Source organism: Canis lupus, chromosome 11 (genome assembly GCF_048164855.1).
Source record: "Canis lupus baileyi chromosome 11, mCanLup2.hap1, whole genome shotgun sequence".
In the NCBI taxonomy this organism is placed as follows: domain Eukaryota; kingdom Metazoa; phylum Chordata; class Mammalia; order Carnivora; family Canidae; genus Canis; species Canis lupus.
In genome coordinates this window covers 46540768-46559310 of record NC_132848.1, presented here as the reverse complement: position 1 = coordinate 46559310, position 18543 = coordinate 46540768, and the positions used below count along the sequence as shown (strand labels likewise).

General features: G+C 42.5%; 1 protein-coding gene across 1 annotated transcript in view; it reads right to left on the bottom strand.

The window, feature by feature from the left end:
* Window positions 1-18543, bottom strand: part of CRACDL (CRACD like) — a 79703-nt gene that overhangs the window by 33193 nt on the left and 27967 nt on the right. The window contains exons 3-5 of the mRNA XM_072842673.1: window positions 10144-10312; window positions 2935-3070; window positions 2496-2660 (exon numbers count right to left, since the gene is read on the bottom strand). Of these exons, the coding sequence (XP_072698774.1) occupies window positions 2496-2660; window positions 2935-3070; window positions 10144-10312 (470 nt within the window). The remainder of the gene's footprint in view (window positions 1-2495; window positions 2661-2934; window positions 3071-10143; window positions 10313-18543) is intronic.

The window sequence follows — 18543 nt, the reverse complement described above, 5'->3', positions numbered from 1 at the left end:
AAGGAGGAGCCTGCTGGCTTTGCACTCCAGCTGGCCTTTCCTGCTGAGGGAAGAGGAGGTACTGACCTACCTGACCTCACATAATCCTCTCCAAAACCTTCCGGGGACAGATTCCTACAGGTTATAGAACCTGCCGCCTGCCTGGCTGCACAGCCGTGTGTGTGTGTGTGTGTGTGTGTGTGTGTGTGTGTGTGTGTGTGTGCGCGCGCGTGCGCGCGCTTGCTTCTGCCAGAGCCCATGTTGTCTCTCTCCTTATGTTATCTTCCCTCATCACCCAGGACAGAGACGACTTGCCAACTTGCCACCCTCTACCCAGTGTTTCCTACTTAATGGCAGGACACTTCACAGATGGCTAGTTTGATAACATATTACCTTAAAAATCACCAAATAGAGTTTCATTAGTTATCACTTCATGTGGTAATGAGATTTTAAAAATAATTCCATGCACTTCCTGAAAGACTCATTCCATCAGGAAATATCATCTTGGTAATGTCATGAGATACTTGTTACTGGAAACCTTTTATCACAATAATCTTAAGTTTCTTGGGCACATTGGACAGGTTGAGAGGGGGAAACAATGCACCCTTTAAAATGTTTTTATATAACCCACAATATTTGACATAATGATACCTTAAATCCCAAAAGGATGGGATTGTGGGCTGTTTCAGTTTTTCACTGTGCCCAAGAAACTTTCAGGGCATAAAATATGATCACTGTGTCTTTTAAACCATGATAATAAACATTATATTTATTTTTTAAGTCTTAAAGGCTCCAATTTTAGTTTCTTATGAAACTAGTAGCTTGTTCATACTACCAATTAATAAAATCTGAGAACCTTGTTTTTTTCAGTAACATAATCACCATAGGAGGGATGCTGAGAAGAGGAGGCCAGCCCTGGCCAGTGTGAGTGGCTCCCACGCAGCTAACTATGGAATCTGTGCATTGTAGGGCTTTGCAGGTTTGGATTTGGGCTCATGCCTCAATGAATGGAATTAGAAACTACCTGTTCTTCTGTACTGTGCCAGCTAAAGGCAGAGAACCATGGTGCTGTGAGAGCCAGAGAACTATGGGATGGTGTGAGGGCAAGTCAGTTAACTGGCTCGTGAGAGTCATCTCCCCAACACATGGCCCTGAAGCATACAAAGTCCCATCTGGTCCTGAGGCTGGGGATGCTGAAGCTGCTCCTTTCAGAGTACAAGATGGGTCTGTCATGTGACACCACAGGCAGCCATAGCCTGTCAACCTTCACCTCCAGTATTTAAGATGTTAAGGGGTATGGGGTTGGCTTGAAATCCAGGAAATGGGCCAAATAATCCTTGTCTTCTCTTTGCTTCAACATGGGAGAGTGGGTGTGGGTAGTTCAGTCTTCAGACCCTGCTCATGGAACAAGCAGGGACAGGTTCACCTTAGAGCAGAATTCTGGAGAGAACAATTCTCTAGCCAGCTCTGAGCAAACCCCCTACCCTAGGGCTTACTTACATTCAGCTATACCACAGTCCTTCCTCTGGTATCAGCGATGCTCTGGGAGCTCTCAACTGCACCCAAGCTAGGTAAATATTCTTTTCCCTGCCTTTGCAAGGGGGCTTCTGGATGTCCAAGTTGAAGTGACTATTGCATGTATTACAGAGCAGTTCAGAATCTCCAAGACGGCGGTTCACAGTGAATCCCTGAGATTCACAGTGCATAGCACCCCCGCCAGGGCACAAGCCATAGCTCCAAGAACACACAAGGGCAAGAAGTGGCTATAAAACATGGACTCTGGCATTTATTTTTCAAGTATCAGCATAACACATATAACTCCAATTCTATCCACCCCCCAGTAAGGTGTGTCTAAAGGGAAAAAAATGGTCATTTACATACAAGTACAGTGAATGAGCTTAAAATGGTGGCACCACGAGCCGGGGCTTATACAAGACTCAATTCCTCCTCCTGTTTTTCTAGTGGGGAAGAGTGTTATCCAGGATCAGCTCCCTTGCCCTGCTGAAGTCATAAGTACCCTTCCTGCTTGTCAAACTTCCCCTATTGCCCTGTTTACCAGCACCACACCTCGCATTCTAGCCCTAGATCAGCAAGTTCTCAGGGCCCTCGACTCAGATCTGAGAGTCCAGATTAAGTCCACTCCCTCCTCCTCCAGCCAAATGTCATGACAACAGAAAACAGACATCAAGGTGTTTCCCTTTTTTTTAGATGGGAAGCCCGGTCTGGTCACCTGCTCAGACCGGAAAAACCAGGTATAGGGTCGATTGTATCAGATCTGTACCACTTTGAAAAATGTTACCCACACTGCATCTCCTGACAAGATGGAAATTTCTGCTCAAAGAATGAAAATGAATGCAGCCCAAAGACTGACTGTGAGCTCCATTGACCTGGTCTGGGATACCTCCTGGCCACAGACTGTGGGAATCTTATAGGAACACACACGGGCCACCAGAACCCCCCACTGCCCTCTGAGGTGAGCGCGCACAAAGCTGTGAGGTGGTACAGGCTTCACTTGCCTTTATGGTTGTGCCGGGACCGATGTCAGGCAGCAGGGACATCTCTGGGGGACTCCTGGGCAGACCATCATCCTCGGAACTCATGCCAGCATCCTCTCCCCGCTTGGCAGGAAGGCCCCCCGGAGGAGGTGGTGGTCCCATTTTCACATTACACTGTATTTTTAGCTAGATTATAATAAAGAATATTTGCTCTAGTTTTCATTGGCAACTTTTTATCAACACACCTTCCTGCTCCAATTCATTCATTCAGGGGATATTTTTGATGCCCTGGCCTGGTTGTAGTGGGCTGAACTTAAAAAGTTGTCTGTAAGTGATTTGGTGCATCCTGCATGCAGTTATACTTTAAGATATGTCAAAAAAACTAAGCAAAAATAATTTTAAAACTTCTCGACTCATACTTGACATACATACCCATTGTCACTGCCAAGGAAAAGTTTACCTGCAGGGCTTTAATCCGGTCACACACGTTTTCTTGGGAAAATACCCGCACAGGCCGAGTAGGGTCCTGTCCCGACTCAGGAATGAAAATACTGTCGTGTGACAGGGCCCGGCTGCCCAGGGCGCCCCTCGACTCCCTAGGATAAAAGAGGCACTGTGAAACTCTGTGTTCCCCCAACCAGAGGCCTGGGGCCTAATGGCACATCCACAATAAGCCTTTGGCTGCATTTATTTTTTAGTGGCCTTTGACTCCATTTATCTTCACCCTGTCAAATACCACAGTCCACTATTAGGAGCACTGTAGAGACAGAGTTTTCCTAACGATCTGAATTGAAGGTTGTGTGAATTCTTTATACTAATTGGAAAACTAGGGTTTATGAGGTATGAGGTCTAAGACACAAACTATAGAAATGAAGGGCTGGCTGGGGGCCTCCGCTGGCTGGGAGGCTGTGTAGAAGATCGTGGTGGATGTCTGAGGAAGGTGAAATTGTTCCTCGTGGGCAAATAGGCCATTTCTCGGTGGGCTAGAGGTTGTGTCTGCACAGCAGGCTGAAGGCCTGCCTGATGGAGGTGTCCTTGCAAGGTATTACAAAACACACATTCCACAGGCTGGGTTTGAAATGAGAACTGCAAATCTGCAAAGCTATGCCTCTTTTCATTACCTGCTATGATCTGTGCATTCTAGCTTGTGTGCCTAGGCCCTGGAGTATAGATGGTGGGCCTTTCTGTCATCACCATCCTGGCCCCTGCCCCAACCCTGAGCTCAAGACTCCAATTCAGCACTGAACCCATAGGGCATTCATAAAATGTCCTAAGAGGATGTGGGAGTTAGCTGTCAGATTTTCCTAGCAGCAGTGGCCGCCTGAACAATAGGTGGAAGGAGGTGATCAAGACCTGATGATGAAGGAAGGAAAGCCCGCCCCCACAGGCTCTGGGCATTTGTGCTCCCCACTCCCCCACCCATAGGCCGCCCCAGGCATCCTGTCCTCCACCAGGCATTAGGAACTTTGAGAAGCGGTCCCGCTCCACAGCAGATCACGTTGTGTTGGTTAAAGATGCTTGCCAACTTCCTTCTAGCCCACAGTGGTGAGTCTGCAAGTGGGGAACCGACGGCTCCCTGAAGGATGTGTCCTCAAGCCAAGTGAAACAACCTGCAGGCCCTCCCTGACAATGGCAGCTTTTGCTACAAAGATCACACGCACACCTGTGTTTCCTCCAGGTGCCCACTGGAAACCATAGCCTCTGCCCCAACACCTCCACTCTGGGTGTAAGCAAGAGTTGAGAGAGCACAAAAAGGCCTCCATAAAGATACACTGGCAAAAACACAAAAGGTCACATGCTCAGGGCCATTCGCTACATTTACAGAAGGAAAAGACTATCAACACCCAAATGGCCTTCAGCAGATTCCCGGCATAAACCACGGAACATCATTTGATAGAGACCCTGCAGCAGACCCAGAGGGTAAGAAGGCTATGTGTACCGGGCAGCGCCAGACCACACTCACTAGAAAGTGAAGCAGAGTGCAGAACAATGTTTACGGTGTGTTAGCTCTACGTGGGGAGTGGGGAACATATGTGAAGTGTGTTGTTTGCTCCTGTTTTAAAACATAAAAATAGAAGGATAAGCAACAAATGAATAAAAATAGTTTCCGTTACGGGAAAGACAAAACGAGATGGGGAGACAAGGTGCCAAGGCACTTACTTATACATTTACAATTTTGTCTTTGAAACTATGTAAATATTATATATAGTTAGAAGACAAAAATCAAACAAAAAGGGAAATAAGATAATCTCTAAAACTAGAAAACAAACAGAAACAAATGAGCCTAATTTTATATCATGTTGTTGGCATAACTGCACAGAGAAAAGAATGATTTCAAGTGACTTTAACTCAACATCCAAGAGACTTTTTTTTTTTTTGAGGGAGAGGGAGAGAGAGAATCTTAAGTAGGCTTCATATCTAGCATGAAGCCCAATAAGGGGCTCCATCTCACAACCTTGAGATCATGACCTAAGCCAAGATCAAGAGCTGGACACTAAGCCACCCAGGTGCACCCCCCACCAAGTGACTTTTGACTCTACATTCACAATAGGATAAATCCCCAAAACAACAACAAAACAAAGATATGAAATTACACTTGGCAGTCTTATTGGTAGCAATACTGACTTTTAAAAAATAGTACAAAATAATATTTATAGGTAACCTCTGTGTGGGAAGCAGAGTAATGAAATTTTTATATTATATGAAGAAAATAAATAATTTTGTGAATATCACTAGGAACCAAGATTCTCAGTATTAGAGAACAGTGAAGTCACATAATCAAAGTAAAAATTTTGTCTTATTACATTTAACTGGAAATATCAGTGAATTATTTTTCCCTTAAAAAATAAAATGCATTTTCTAGTATATCTAATCTACTGAAGAAGTCTAGAAGCAATGACAGCCAACTAGCAATCATCACCTCTGGCAGCCAGATTGTGGTCTCTAACAGCCATTTCACACTAAAAGGAACCAGGACCATGTGAAGAAATGGCTGATTATAGGTCTAAGACAGGAAATGTACAAAATAAAGCTGGGATTTCTCATTGTACAAGAAAGCAAGCAACGAAGGTTTCAAAGACAAAGGGGTCATGTCTAAAGAATCCAGGAGGTAATTTGAAGTGACTCCCAATAGTGTAAGATGAGACATTGTGAACATAAAAATGAATAAAGACTGCCATGGGCTAAAGCAAATCAAATATATGAAACTTTGTGTTCACAATGATATAGAAAAAAAACAGAGAAGAAAGAAAACCAAAACTCATTGGTCAGTATTGGAAATTAGGGTACTAGCTACATCCCAGATTATTATTCTGAAGGTAGACTAGTAAAAGGAGAAAGAAACGGGCATTATGCTGCTTTTCCTGGACAACTCGCATGTCAGAGAAACCAAGGACTTGACAAAGGAAAGGTCTTTTTCATGTAAGAATTTCAAGTAACACATGCAGAATGAGTAATACAATTAGAAAAACCAGGGATCCCTGGGTGGCGCAGCGGTTTGGCGCCTGCCTTTGGCCCAGGGCGCGATCCTGGAGACCCGGGATCGAATCCCACGTCAGGCTCCCGGTGCGTGGAGCCTGCTTCTCCCTCTGCCTGTGTCTCTGCCTCTCTCTCTCTCTGTGACTATCATAAATAAATAAAAATGTAAAAAAAAAAATATTAAAAAAAAATAAAAGGGCAGACTTCTTTAAAAAAAAAAAAGAAAAGGAAAACCACCATTTTGCAATGAAATAATCAGCAGGTGTTGAAACCATTAGGTGAAGGTTTGTGTATCACTGACAGAGACCCTCTAAACCCACTGCTCAGTTTTAGTGTCATGAGAAGTGGGACAACTAGATAGCATATGTCTCATGAAGTGATGTGACAGTGAGTATCCAGTACCATCTTGAACCTAAATCTAATTAAATATCTAGATCCATGTAACATTTTACGAGAGATTCAGAGACGATAAAAATGAGTTCAATCATAGCAAGAGAAAAGCAAAAGCAAATCCAGAATGTGGGATATTTGACTGAGACAATTACCCTGATTCTCCATCAGATCAATGACAAGAAACAAAGTGGGGTGGGTGGGGAGGGGGAAGGAAAATCATTACAGACTAAGAGACTTAAAAAGTATAACAACACAGACACAATAAATGAGTGTCAGCCTTTTAAACCCACAGGGTCCCATGTGGTTTGCCACCATTAATGTACCTTGGCATCCTTTGCCCGTGGTGATGGATGACAACGTACTGCAGAATCTAGAAGGCACACAGATTCTCAAAGGGGCTAAGGAGTGCTTCTAAGATTTCTGTCCCTTATATAGTCAATTAATTTATAACAAAGAAGCCAAGAATATACAATGAGGAAAGGACAGTCTCTTCAATAAATGGTGCTGGAAAAACTGGATAGCCACGAGCAAAAGAATGACACTGAACCCTATCTTACGCCATAAAAAAAATGGATTAAAAATTTGCACTTAAGGGATCCCTGGGTGGCGCAGCGGTTTAGCGCCTGCCTTTGGCCCAGGGCGCGATCCTGGAGACCTGGGATCGAATCCCACATCGGGCTCCCGGTGCATGGAGCCTGCTTCTCCCTCTGCCTATGTCTCTGCCTCTCTCTCTCTGTGACTATCATAAATAAATAAAATTAAAAAAAAAATTTGCACTTAAGACCCCAAATGGTAAAACTCCTAGAAGATAATATAGGTAGTAAGCAACCTTGACATAGGTCTTGGCAATAAATTTTTGAAAGCAAAGGCGACAAAAGCAAAAATAAAAAATGAGACTATACCAAATTTAAAAGCTTCTGCACAGCAAAGGAAACCATCAACAAAATGAAAAGACAACCTACAGAATGGGAGGAAATATTTGGAAATCATATGTCTGATAAGGGGTTAATATCCAAAATATGTAAAAGATTCATATCAATCAATAGCAAGAAAAAAACCCAATCCGATTTAAAAATGGGCAGAAGAATTAAATAGATATTTTCCCAAAAAAAGACACAAATGGCCAATAGACACATGAAAAGATGCTCAACATCACTATCAGGGAAATGCAAATCTCACACCCATTAGAATGGCTATCATCAAAATGATAAGAGATTAAGCACTGGCGAGGATGTAAAGAAAAGGAAAACTTTCTGCATTGCTGGTGGGAATGTAAGTTGGTGCAGTCACTGTGAACAGCATGGAAGCACCTCAAAAAGTTAAAAATTTGGGCAGCCCAAAAATTTGCCAATTTTTGCCAAATAGGCAAAAATAGGGTTCAGTGGTTTAGTGCCGCCTTCAGCCCAGGGCATGATCCTGGAGTCCTGGGATCCAGTCCCATGTTGGGCTCCCTGCATGGAGCCTGCTTCTCCCTCTGCCTGTGTCTCTGCCTCTCTCTCTCTCCTCTGTGTTTCTCATGAATAAATAAATAAAATCTTTAAAAAAAAAAGTTAAAAATAGAACTACCATAGGATCCAGCAATTCTAATTCTGGGTATTCATCCAAAGGAAATGAAAATAGGGTCTTGAAGAGAGATCTGCATTCCTAGATTCACTGCAGCATTATTCACAATAGCTAAAATACAGAAACAATCCAAGTGTCCATCAAAAAATGAATGGATAAAGAAGATGTAGTATGAATGTGTGTATACATATATGTGTGTGTGTCTATGTGTGTGTATGTTTGTGGGATATTACTTAATCATGAGAAAGGAGGACATCCTCTGGTTTGTGACAACATGGATGAACCCCAAGGTCATTCCACTACGTGAAACAAGACAGAGAAAGACAAATACTGTAGGATCTCACTTATACGTAGAATCTTAGAAAGTAGAACTCCTAGGAACACATAGCATGGTGGTTACGAGGGGCTGCAGGGTAGTGGTTATGGTACAAATTTCCAGTTATATGATGAAGAAGTTAAGGAGATCTATAACACAGTTTATATAGCATAGTAATTATAGTCAATACTATTGTAGTATATACTTGGACATTGTTAAAAGAATAGATCTTAAATATTCTCACCTTAAAAATAAATAACTAGGTGATGTGATATAGGTGTTAGCTCTATGGTGGTAATCATTTTTTAATATATGTCTGTATTAAATCAACATGTTATATGCCTTAAACTTCCACAATGTTATATGTCAATTATCTTTCAATAAAGTTGGTGGGGGGAAAGATTTTGTCCCATCCTCTGTACTGCTCTCTAAAAGCAAGTATTTCCTGGGCTCGTGAGACCAGCATCCTAACCTGATGCTTCCTAACCTAGCATCACTCCAGCAAACTTTTACCAGTAATTGAGGGCCTGGCTTCTGCCAGGTGCTAGGAACACAAAGATTAAAAAAAAAAAAGAAAAAAAGAAAAAAAAAGAAACTGTCCCCATTTTCCATGGGCTCAGGGACAAAGAGGAGACACACCAGGGGACAGGTCATTTCTCACATACACATGTACACACACACACACTCAATCCCTGCTCACCCCTACTGCGATCCTGTTCTCTGGTTGGAAAGGCCACTGTGTGTTCTGGTCAAGAGACAGGGTGTTGGTGGAAGTGAGTGTTATAACTGACCTGGGGCTGGTCCAGTGAAGACATTTAATAATTAATAATTAGCAATATTATCACGATAATGCCTTACTCCCCCAGAATATGGAGCATGCTGCCTAAGGAAAAAATGCGTATGTATACAGCCCATCCTTGGTGCTCTTCACAAAGTGCAGTGTGGGTCCTTCTTGCTCCCTGCCAGCGCCAGGAAAAACAAAAACAAAAACCCTGAAGGAAAAAAACGTGAATCTTTCCGCTTCAGTCATCTGGTGCCACCAAGTGGTCAACATAATTCCTACTCCTCTTAAAAAAAAAGGCAAGGAGATTGGTGAGGACAGAGGGGACCAGACACCACCACAGGGATGCTGAAGCTTGTGACCTGGTCCTAGCATGGTCTGTTCCCCAGTCCCAAGGGTCATTATACCTTCCGTGGAGTTTTATTCTCGAATGAAAACTATGTTTGTTGCATGGCAACAAATCTGGGTGTATTTTTTCCCTTTTGTAACTGCTGGAATCACTGAAGCATGTTTACTGTATCTATATTTTGGTGAAGTACAAGTTATAGAAATAAGGATCACTTCACTAGATTTCCCCAAATTTTCATACCTATTGGTTCTTTTGTATCCAACAGGATTTTTGTATGATTTTTCTAGGACTTGACAGCAAGAAGCCTTCCCCTTACCTCTCCTTCTAATGGATGTATTTTCCTGGTATAGTATCTATGTCCTCAAAAAGAGTGCTAAGTCAAATAAAGTCATGGCTTACATCCTAATCTTGCCACTTTTCATTGCAGGGCAATGGGCAAGGCCTCCAAAATTTCTCTAAAGCTTGGTTTGCTCATTTATAAAATGCTAGCTGGATCTGACCTCGTCTCCCACAGTGACTGTAGACTTTTAATGTAAAACACAGCACCTGGCACATAGCAGGTGCCTGATCATATTTTCCCTCAAATTTCTCCATCCCTATGTATAAAGAGACAGAAAACAGAACTTCTCTGGAAAAACCTCTAGTGGAATTCCCTGGGAGGGAAGTGGGCTCAGAAATCCAGCCAGTTACCAAGGCAATGAGACAGTATTCGGGTCCCCCCGTGCCCCTGTGGCCCCCCACCTGCTTTAATGAGAGCACATGAGCCTGAAGGACACACAAGTCAACTTACTCGAGCTCATCTTCTGAGTCATAGCCTACTGGTCCCGACTCGATGGCAATCACCTCACTCTTCGCCTGACTTTGCTTCCAGGCGCTATTCCCTGTGGCAGATGGCGATTCCTTTCTCTTCTTCTTCCCGAAGAACTTCTTAAACGTCTTGAACTTGGACTTTTTCTTTCCTATGCAGAAAGAATTAGTGTGAGTACTTACCAAGCATGTGTGAGCTATGCACCAGAAGGGCAGAGAGCAATATTTTTGTCCATGCATCAATTATGCACTTCTGGCAAGTCCTACTGCCCCACAGACTGTTACTGCACACCTGAAAAAATCGATCCCACAGCCCTGTGATCATGACCTGAGCTGAAATCAGGAGTTGGATGCTTACCTGACTAAGCTACCCAGGCACCCCCACCTGCTTCCTTTTTAATTGCTGAGTAATATTCCATTGGATTTCAAAAAAAGATTTATTTTATTTATTTATTTATAAAATTTATTAATGAGACACACACACACAGAGGCAGAGACACAGGCAGAGGGAGAAGCAGGCTCCATGCAGGGAGCCCAACGTGGGACTTGATCCCGTGTCTTGAGGATCAGGCCCTGGGCTGAAGGCGGCGCTAAACTGCTGAGCCACCCAGGCCACCCTCCACTGGATTTTAGTTGTTGAGCAATATTCCATTGTATTTTAATTGCTGAGTAATATTCCATTGTACAAACGAGAGATTTATTTATTTATTTATTTATTTATTTATTTATTTGAGCAAGTTTTAGCATCTAAAATATACATAGCCAAAAGCAAGAAGTCCTGGTGGGGTAAAGGCCATGTGATAACTCAAATTTTTTTCCCGAATAATCCCCAACTGCTTCATTTAGTATGAACATGTGAGCCCAGGACAAGCAGAAGAGGTCCCACCCAGCCTTGTGGTGCTCTCTGGAATGCTGGATGGCAGGAGGAGCTGACAACTTCTGGTGGAAAAAAAAAAAAAACCCTCAAATGGTAGTGGTAGCACTGATCCCCCCTCTGTCAAGCTGCCTGGATTGTCAGAGTTTATGACACTTTGAAACATTCTGTGATTTCTTCTCTGGTGCTTCCTTTATTCTCACCCACAAATTCTATCTCCAGGATCCTGTGACGTCACATGAACAGCTCAGCGACCTTCATTCCTTCTGAATCTTTATGAGAACTAACAACAGAAGGATGTAACACCAGAGATCAGCAGGATACTGTCTAACATATCCTGAACATTTGCAAAAACAATTTAGTTTTATAAGTAAACAATTTTGTGAGCTGACTTCCTTTTAAAAAAAAAAAAAACATAGTATCTTGATATTTAGATGAATGTCCCTTTGGGAAGTTTACATGATCTTGCCTTAATGTGGAGTATTAGGATTACTCTAGCTGGGGGTCCTTATATTACCTTACATATACCCCAAAGGGCAATCAGTCCTAGAGCCAAGTTTTCTTAGCTTCTAGTGGAAGTTTCCTTACCTTAACAATCACAAAATGGTTATGCTGTTAACTGATGGTCCTCGATGACAGTTTATTATTTGGAAAGACTCTTAAGAGTTTTCTGCACCTGCCAGGACCCCATCTGGCCTTTGCCTAGCTGATACACAGGTTTGCATCCCTGAAAGATCTGGACACACGTGCAGCCTCACCACCCTCTGAGGGTTAAAGAGAGTGGCTAACCACTGAACACTCTTGTCCTATCTGCAAGTGGCTGGTTCATCGGCCACCTGCCTGTGTTAGATTTGTTTGCCTGCTAGGCTGTTAAGTTTGGTTTCTCTAATGGTCACAGGAACTATTTCGATTTTCTACTTCTCAAATCTGTTTTATGAAGTTACGTTTTTCCAGGAATTTGCCTATTTCTTCCAAATTTTCAAATTTATCGGCCTGTGATTAAAAATATCCTCGTATTGTTTTAGCATCCACACCACCTTTCCTCAGCTCTGATATTTATTACTTGTGCCTCCTCCTTTTTCCTTGATCAGTTGCACCAGAGATCAATTTTATTTGCCTTTTTAAAAAGTTAGCTTTGTTAATTCTCTCTGTTGAATGTTTATCTTTTGTTGTATTAACTTCTGTGTTCTAATCCTTATGCTTTCCTTCTTCCTACTTTCTTCAGGTTTACTTCTCAAGATGAATACTTAGCTAATTAATTTTTAGGCTTTTTTGTGTTTTTATAGCATCACACTTAGGGCAGTACATTTCCCCTTTTTGGCTGCATCCACACATTTTGATGTATTTCCATTGTTGTCTGGATGAAATATTTTCTAATTTCCCTCATAATACGTTTTTAGACCTAGAGCTTACTTAGATAAGTAGATCTTAATTTCCAAGCACTTGGAGATTTTCTTAGTATCTTTCTGTTATGATTTTCAGGTTAAATACACTGTGGTCAGAAAAAACCCTCTGTGTGATTTGAAGTCATTAAAATTTCTTGAGATGTGCTTTATGGCTTACCATAAATTTGTAAATGTTCCTGTTGTGCTTGACAATAATATATTTTTGCCAACGTTCTATGCATGTCTGTTAGGACAAGTCCTTTTTCCTTTTAATTGTGTTGTCCAGGTATGTTGTATCTTTACTAATTTTTAACACATTTGTTCTATCAATTGCTGATGGAGATGTATTTAAAAACAGTCCACTCTGCAGATTTTATTTTTATTTGACTGTCAATTTCTCTTCTATAACTTTTAACATTACGATGGTACAGAGAAAGGTAAAATTATCTTGCTAGGGAACTGAACCTTTTGTGAAATGGCCCTTTTCATCTTTAGTGATGCTTTTTGCCCTAAATTTTATTTTGACTGCTTTTAATGCACCAATCGAGCTTCCTTTTTCCTAGTGTTTACAACATATGTGTTTTTCTATCCTTTTACTTTAAACTTTTCTGAATTGTATATGTAGGACTTAGGGTTTTATTTATTTTTTTAAAAGATTTTATTTATTTACTTTAGAAATAGCATGTGTGTGCATGCACACGAGGGGGAGTAGTTGCAGAGGGAGAGGTAGAAGCAGACTCCCCACTGAGCAGAGAGCTCAATGTGGAGCTTGATGCCAGGACCCTGAGATCATGACCTGAGCCAAGGCAGACACTTAACTGAATGAGCCACCCAGGTGTCCTAGGACTTAAGAGTTTTAGAAATCCAATTTGATGATCTTTAACTTCTAAGCAGAGTAATTAGTCTACTTATACTTACTGTAATTACTGATACATTAATAAGAACAAGTCTAGAAGGAGGAGGGGCAAGATCGCGTAAGAGTGGGGTCCCCAAATCACCTGTCCCCACCAAATTACCTAGATAACCTTCAAATTATCCTGAAAATCTACGAATTCGGCCTGAGATTTAAAGAGAGACCAGCTGGAAGGCTACAGTGAGAAGAGTTCGCGCTTCTATCAAGGTAGGAAGACAGGGAAAAAGAAATAAAGACACAAAAGGCCTCCAAGGGGGAGGGGCCCCGCGAGGAGCCGGGCTAAGGCCAGGGCGAGTGTCCCCAGGACAGGAGAGCCCAGTACCGGAGAAGCAGGAGCTGCACCAACCTTCCCGGGAGGAAAGGCGCCTGCAGGGAGTTGGAGCAGGACCCAGGAGGGCGGGGATGCCTTCGGGCTCCCTGGGACACTAACAGACACCTGCGCCCCGGGAGATACGCCGAGCTCCCTAAGGGCTGCAGCGCGCTCGGCGGGACCCGGAGCAGCTCGGAGGGGCTCGGGGCGGCTCCGCGGAGGGGGCTGTGGGGCGGGAGTGCGAATCCAACAGCGCAGGCCCCGGGAGCACTGGGAACCGGGACACAACCCAGGATCCGGCCTCCCCCGGGACAGGCAGAGGCCGGGAGGGCCCAGGACAGCAAGGACGCTCCTGCCCCGAGCTGAGCAGATCAGCGGCCCCGCCCCGGAGCCTCCAGGCCCTGCAGACTGCGGGAGCTGAAGCCAGGGCTCCAGAGCTGGCCTCAGGGTTGTTCCTCCAGGGGCCTCACGGGGTAAACAACCCCCACTGAGCCCTGCACCAGGCAGGGGGCAGAGCAGCTCCCCCAAGTGCTAACACCTGAAAATCAGCACAACAGGCCCCTCCCCCAGAAGACCAGCTAGACGGACAAGTTCCAGGGGAAGCCAAGGGATTTAAAGTATACAGTCAAAGATACTCCCCCGTGCTTTTTTTTCTTTTTTTTTCTTTTTGATTTCTTTTTTTTTAAATTTTTTTTTTAATTTATGATAGTCACAGAGAGAGAGAGAGAGAGAGAGAGAGAGGCAGAGACATAGGCAGAGGGAGAAGCAGGCTCCATGCACCCGGAGCCCGACGTGGGATTCGATCCCGGGTCTCCAGGATCGCGCCTTGGGCCAAAGGCAGGCGCCAAACCACTGGGCCACAGGGATCCCCTCTTTTTGATTTCTGATTGCTTCCCCCACCCTTTTTTTCGCCTTTCTTTTTCTTTCTCTTCTTTCTTCCTTTTTTCTTTTTTCTTTTTCTCTTTTCTTTCCTTCTCTCTCTTTTTCTCCTTTTCCAAATACAACTTGTTTTTGGCCACTCTGCACTGAGCAAATGACTAGAAGGAAAACCTCACCTCAAAAGAAAGAATCAGAAACAGTCCTCTCTCCCACAGAATTACAAAATCTGGATTACAATTCAATGTCAGAAAGCCAATTCAGAAGCACTATTATACAGCTACTGGTGGCTCTAGAAAAAAGAATACAGGACTCAAGAGATTTCATGACTGCAGAATTTAGATCCAATCAGGCAGAAATTAAAAATCAATTGAGATGCAATCCAAACTAGAAGTCCTGATGAGGAGGATTAACGAGGTGGAAGAACGGGTGAGTGACAGAAGACAAGTTGACGGCAAAGAGGGAAACTGAGGAAAAAAGAGACAGACAATTAAAAGACCATGAAGACAGATTAAGGGAAATAAACGACGGCCTGAGGAAGAAAAACCTATGTTTAACTGGGGTTCCCGAGGGCGATGAAAGAGACAGAGGGCCAGAATATGTATTTGAACAAATTCTAGCTGAAAACTTTCCTAATCTGGGAAGGGAAACAGGCATTCAGATCCAGGAAATAGATTTCTCCCCCCTAAAATCAATAAAAACCATACAACACCTCGACATTTAATAGTGAAGCTTGCAAATTCCAAGGACAAAGAGAAGATCCTTAAAGCAGCAAGAGACAAGAAAGCCCTGACTTTTATGGGGAAGAGTATTAGGGTAACAGCAGACCTCTCCACAGAGACCTGGCAGGCCAGAAAGGGCTGGCAGGATATATTCAGGGTCCTAAATGAGAAGAACATGCAACCAAGAATACTTTATCCAACAAGGCTCTCATTCAAAATGGAAGGAGAGATAAAGAGCTTCCAAGACAGGCAGGAACTGAAAGAATATGTGACCTCCAAACCAGCTCTGCAAGAAATTTTAAGGGGGATTCTTAAAATTCCCCTTTAAGAAGAAGTTCAGTGCAACAATCCACAAAAACAAGGACTGAATAGATATCATGATGACACTAAACTCATATCTGTCAATAGTAACTCTGAACGTGAATGGGCTTAATGACCCCATCAAAAGGCGCAGGGTTTCAGACTGGATAAAAAAGCAGGACCCATCTATTTGCTGTCTACAAGAGACTCATTTTAGACAGAAGGACACCTACAGCCTGAAAATAAAAGGTTGGAGAACCATTTACCATTCGAATGGTCCTCAAAAGAAAGCAGGGGTAGCCATCCTTATATCAGATAAACTAAAATTTACCCCGAAGACTGTAGTGAGAGATGAAGAGGGACACTATCTCATACTTAAAGGATCTATTCAACAAGAGGACTTAACAATCCTCAATATATATGCCCCGAATGTGGGAGCTGCCAAATATTTAAACCAATTAATAACCAAAGTGAAGAAATACTTAAGATAATAATACACTTATACTTGGTGACTTCAATCTAGCTCTTTCTACCCTCGATAGGTCTTCTAGGTACAACATCTCCAAAGAAGCAAGAGCTTTAAATGATACACTGGACCAGATGGATTTCACAGATATCTACAGAACTTTACATCCAAACTCAACTGAATACACATTCTTCTCAAGTGCACATGGAACTTTCTCCAGAATAGACCACATACTGGGTCACAAATCAGGTCTGAACCGATACCAAAAGATTGGGATCGTCCCCTGCATATTCTCAGACCATAATGCCTTGAAATTAGAACTAAATCACAACAAGAAGTTTCGAAGGACCTCAAACACACGGAGGTTAAGGACCATCCTGCTAAAAGATGAAAGGGTCAACCAGGAAATTAAGGAAGAATTAAAAAGATTCATGGAAACTAATGAGAATGAAGATACAACCGTTCAAAATCTTTGCGATGCAGCAAAAGCAGTCCTAAGGGGGAAATACATCGCAATACAAGCATCCATTCAAAAACTGGAAAGAACTCAAATACAAAAGCTAACCTTACACATAAAGGAGCTAGAGAAAAAACAGCAGATTGACCCCACGCCCAGCAGAAGAAGAGAATTAATTAAAATTCAAGCAGAACTCAAACAAATCGAGACCAGAAGAACTGTGGTACAGATCAACAGAACCAGGCGTTGGTTCTTTGAAAGAATTAATAAGACAGATGAACCATTAGCCAACCCTATTAAAAAGAAGAGAGAGGAGACTCAAATTAATAAAATCATGAATGAGAAAGGAGAGATCACTACCAACACCAAGGAAATACAAACGATTTTAAAAACATATTCTGAACAGCTATACGCCAATAAATTAGGCAATCTAGAAGAAATGGACGCATTCCTGAAAAGCCACAAACTACCAAAACTGGAACAGGAAGAAATAGAAAACCTGAACAGGCCAATAATCAGGGAGGAAATTGAAGCAGTCATCAAAAACCTCCCAAGACACAAGAGTCCAGGGCCAGATGGCTTCCCAGGGGAATTTTATCAAACGTTTAAAGAAGAAACCATACCTATTCTCCTAAAGCTGTTTGGAAAGATAGAAAGAGATGGAGTACTTCCAAATTCGTTCTATGAGGCCAGCATCACCTTAATTCCAAAGCCAGACAAAGACCCCACCAAAAAGGAGAATTACAGACCAATATCCCTGATGAACATGGATGCAAAAATTCTCAACAAGATACTAGCCAATAGGATCCAACAGCACATTAAGAAAATTATTCACCACGACCAAGTAGGATTTATCCCCGGGACACAAGGCTGGTTCAACACTCGTAAAACAATCAATGTGATTCATCATATCAGCAAGAGAAAAACCAAGAACCATATGATCCTCTCATTAGATGCAGAGAAAGCATTTGACAAAATACAGCATCCATTCCTGAAAAAACTCTTCAGAGTGTAGGGATAGAGGGAACTTTCCTTGGCATCTTAAAAACCATCTAATAAAGCCCACAGCAAATATCATTCTCAATGGGGAAGCACTGGGAGCCTTTCCCCTAAGATCAGGAACAAGACAGGGATGTCCACTCTCACCACTGCTGTTCAACATAGTATTGGAAGTCATAGCCTCAGCAATCAGACAACAAAAAGACATTAAGGGCATTCAAATTGGCAAAGAAGTAGTCAAACTCTCCCTCTTTGCCGATGACATGATACTCTACATAGAAAACCCAAAAGCCTCCACCCCAAGATTGATAGAACTCATACAGCAATTTGGTAGCGTGGCAGGATACAAAATCAATGCCCAGAAATCAATGGCATTTCTATACACTAACAATGAGGCTGAAGAAAGAGAAACTAAGGAGTCAATCCCATTTACAACTGCACCCAAAAGCATAAGATACCTAGGAATAAACCTCACCAAAGAGGTAAAGGATCTATACGCTAAAAACTATAGAACACTTCTGAAAGAAACTGAGGAAGACACAAAGAGATGGAAAAATATTCCATGCTCATGGATTGGCAGAATTAGTATTGTGAAAATGTCAATGTTACCCAGGGCAATTTACACATTTAATGCAATCCCTATCAAAATACCATGGACTTTCTTCAGAGAGTTAGAACAAATTATTTTAAGATTTGTGTGGAATCAGAAAAGACCCCGAATAGCCAGGGGAATTTTAAAAAAGAAAACCATATCTGGGGGCATCACAATGCCAGATTTCAGGTTGTACTACAAAGCTGTGGTCATCAAGACAGTGTGGTACTGGCACAAAAACAGACACATAGATCAATGGAACAGAATAGAGAACCCAGAAGTGGACCCTGAACTTTATGGCCAACTAATATTCGATAAAGGAGGAAAGACTATCCATTGGAAGAAAGACAGTCTCTTCAATAAATGGTGCTGGGAAAATTGGACATCCACATGAAGAAGAATGAAACTAGACCACTCTCTTGCACCATACACAAAGATAAACTCAAAATGGATGAAAGATCTAAATGTGAGACAAGATTCCATCAAAAT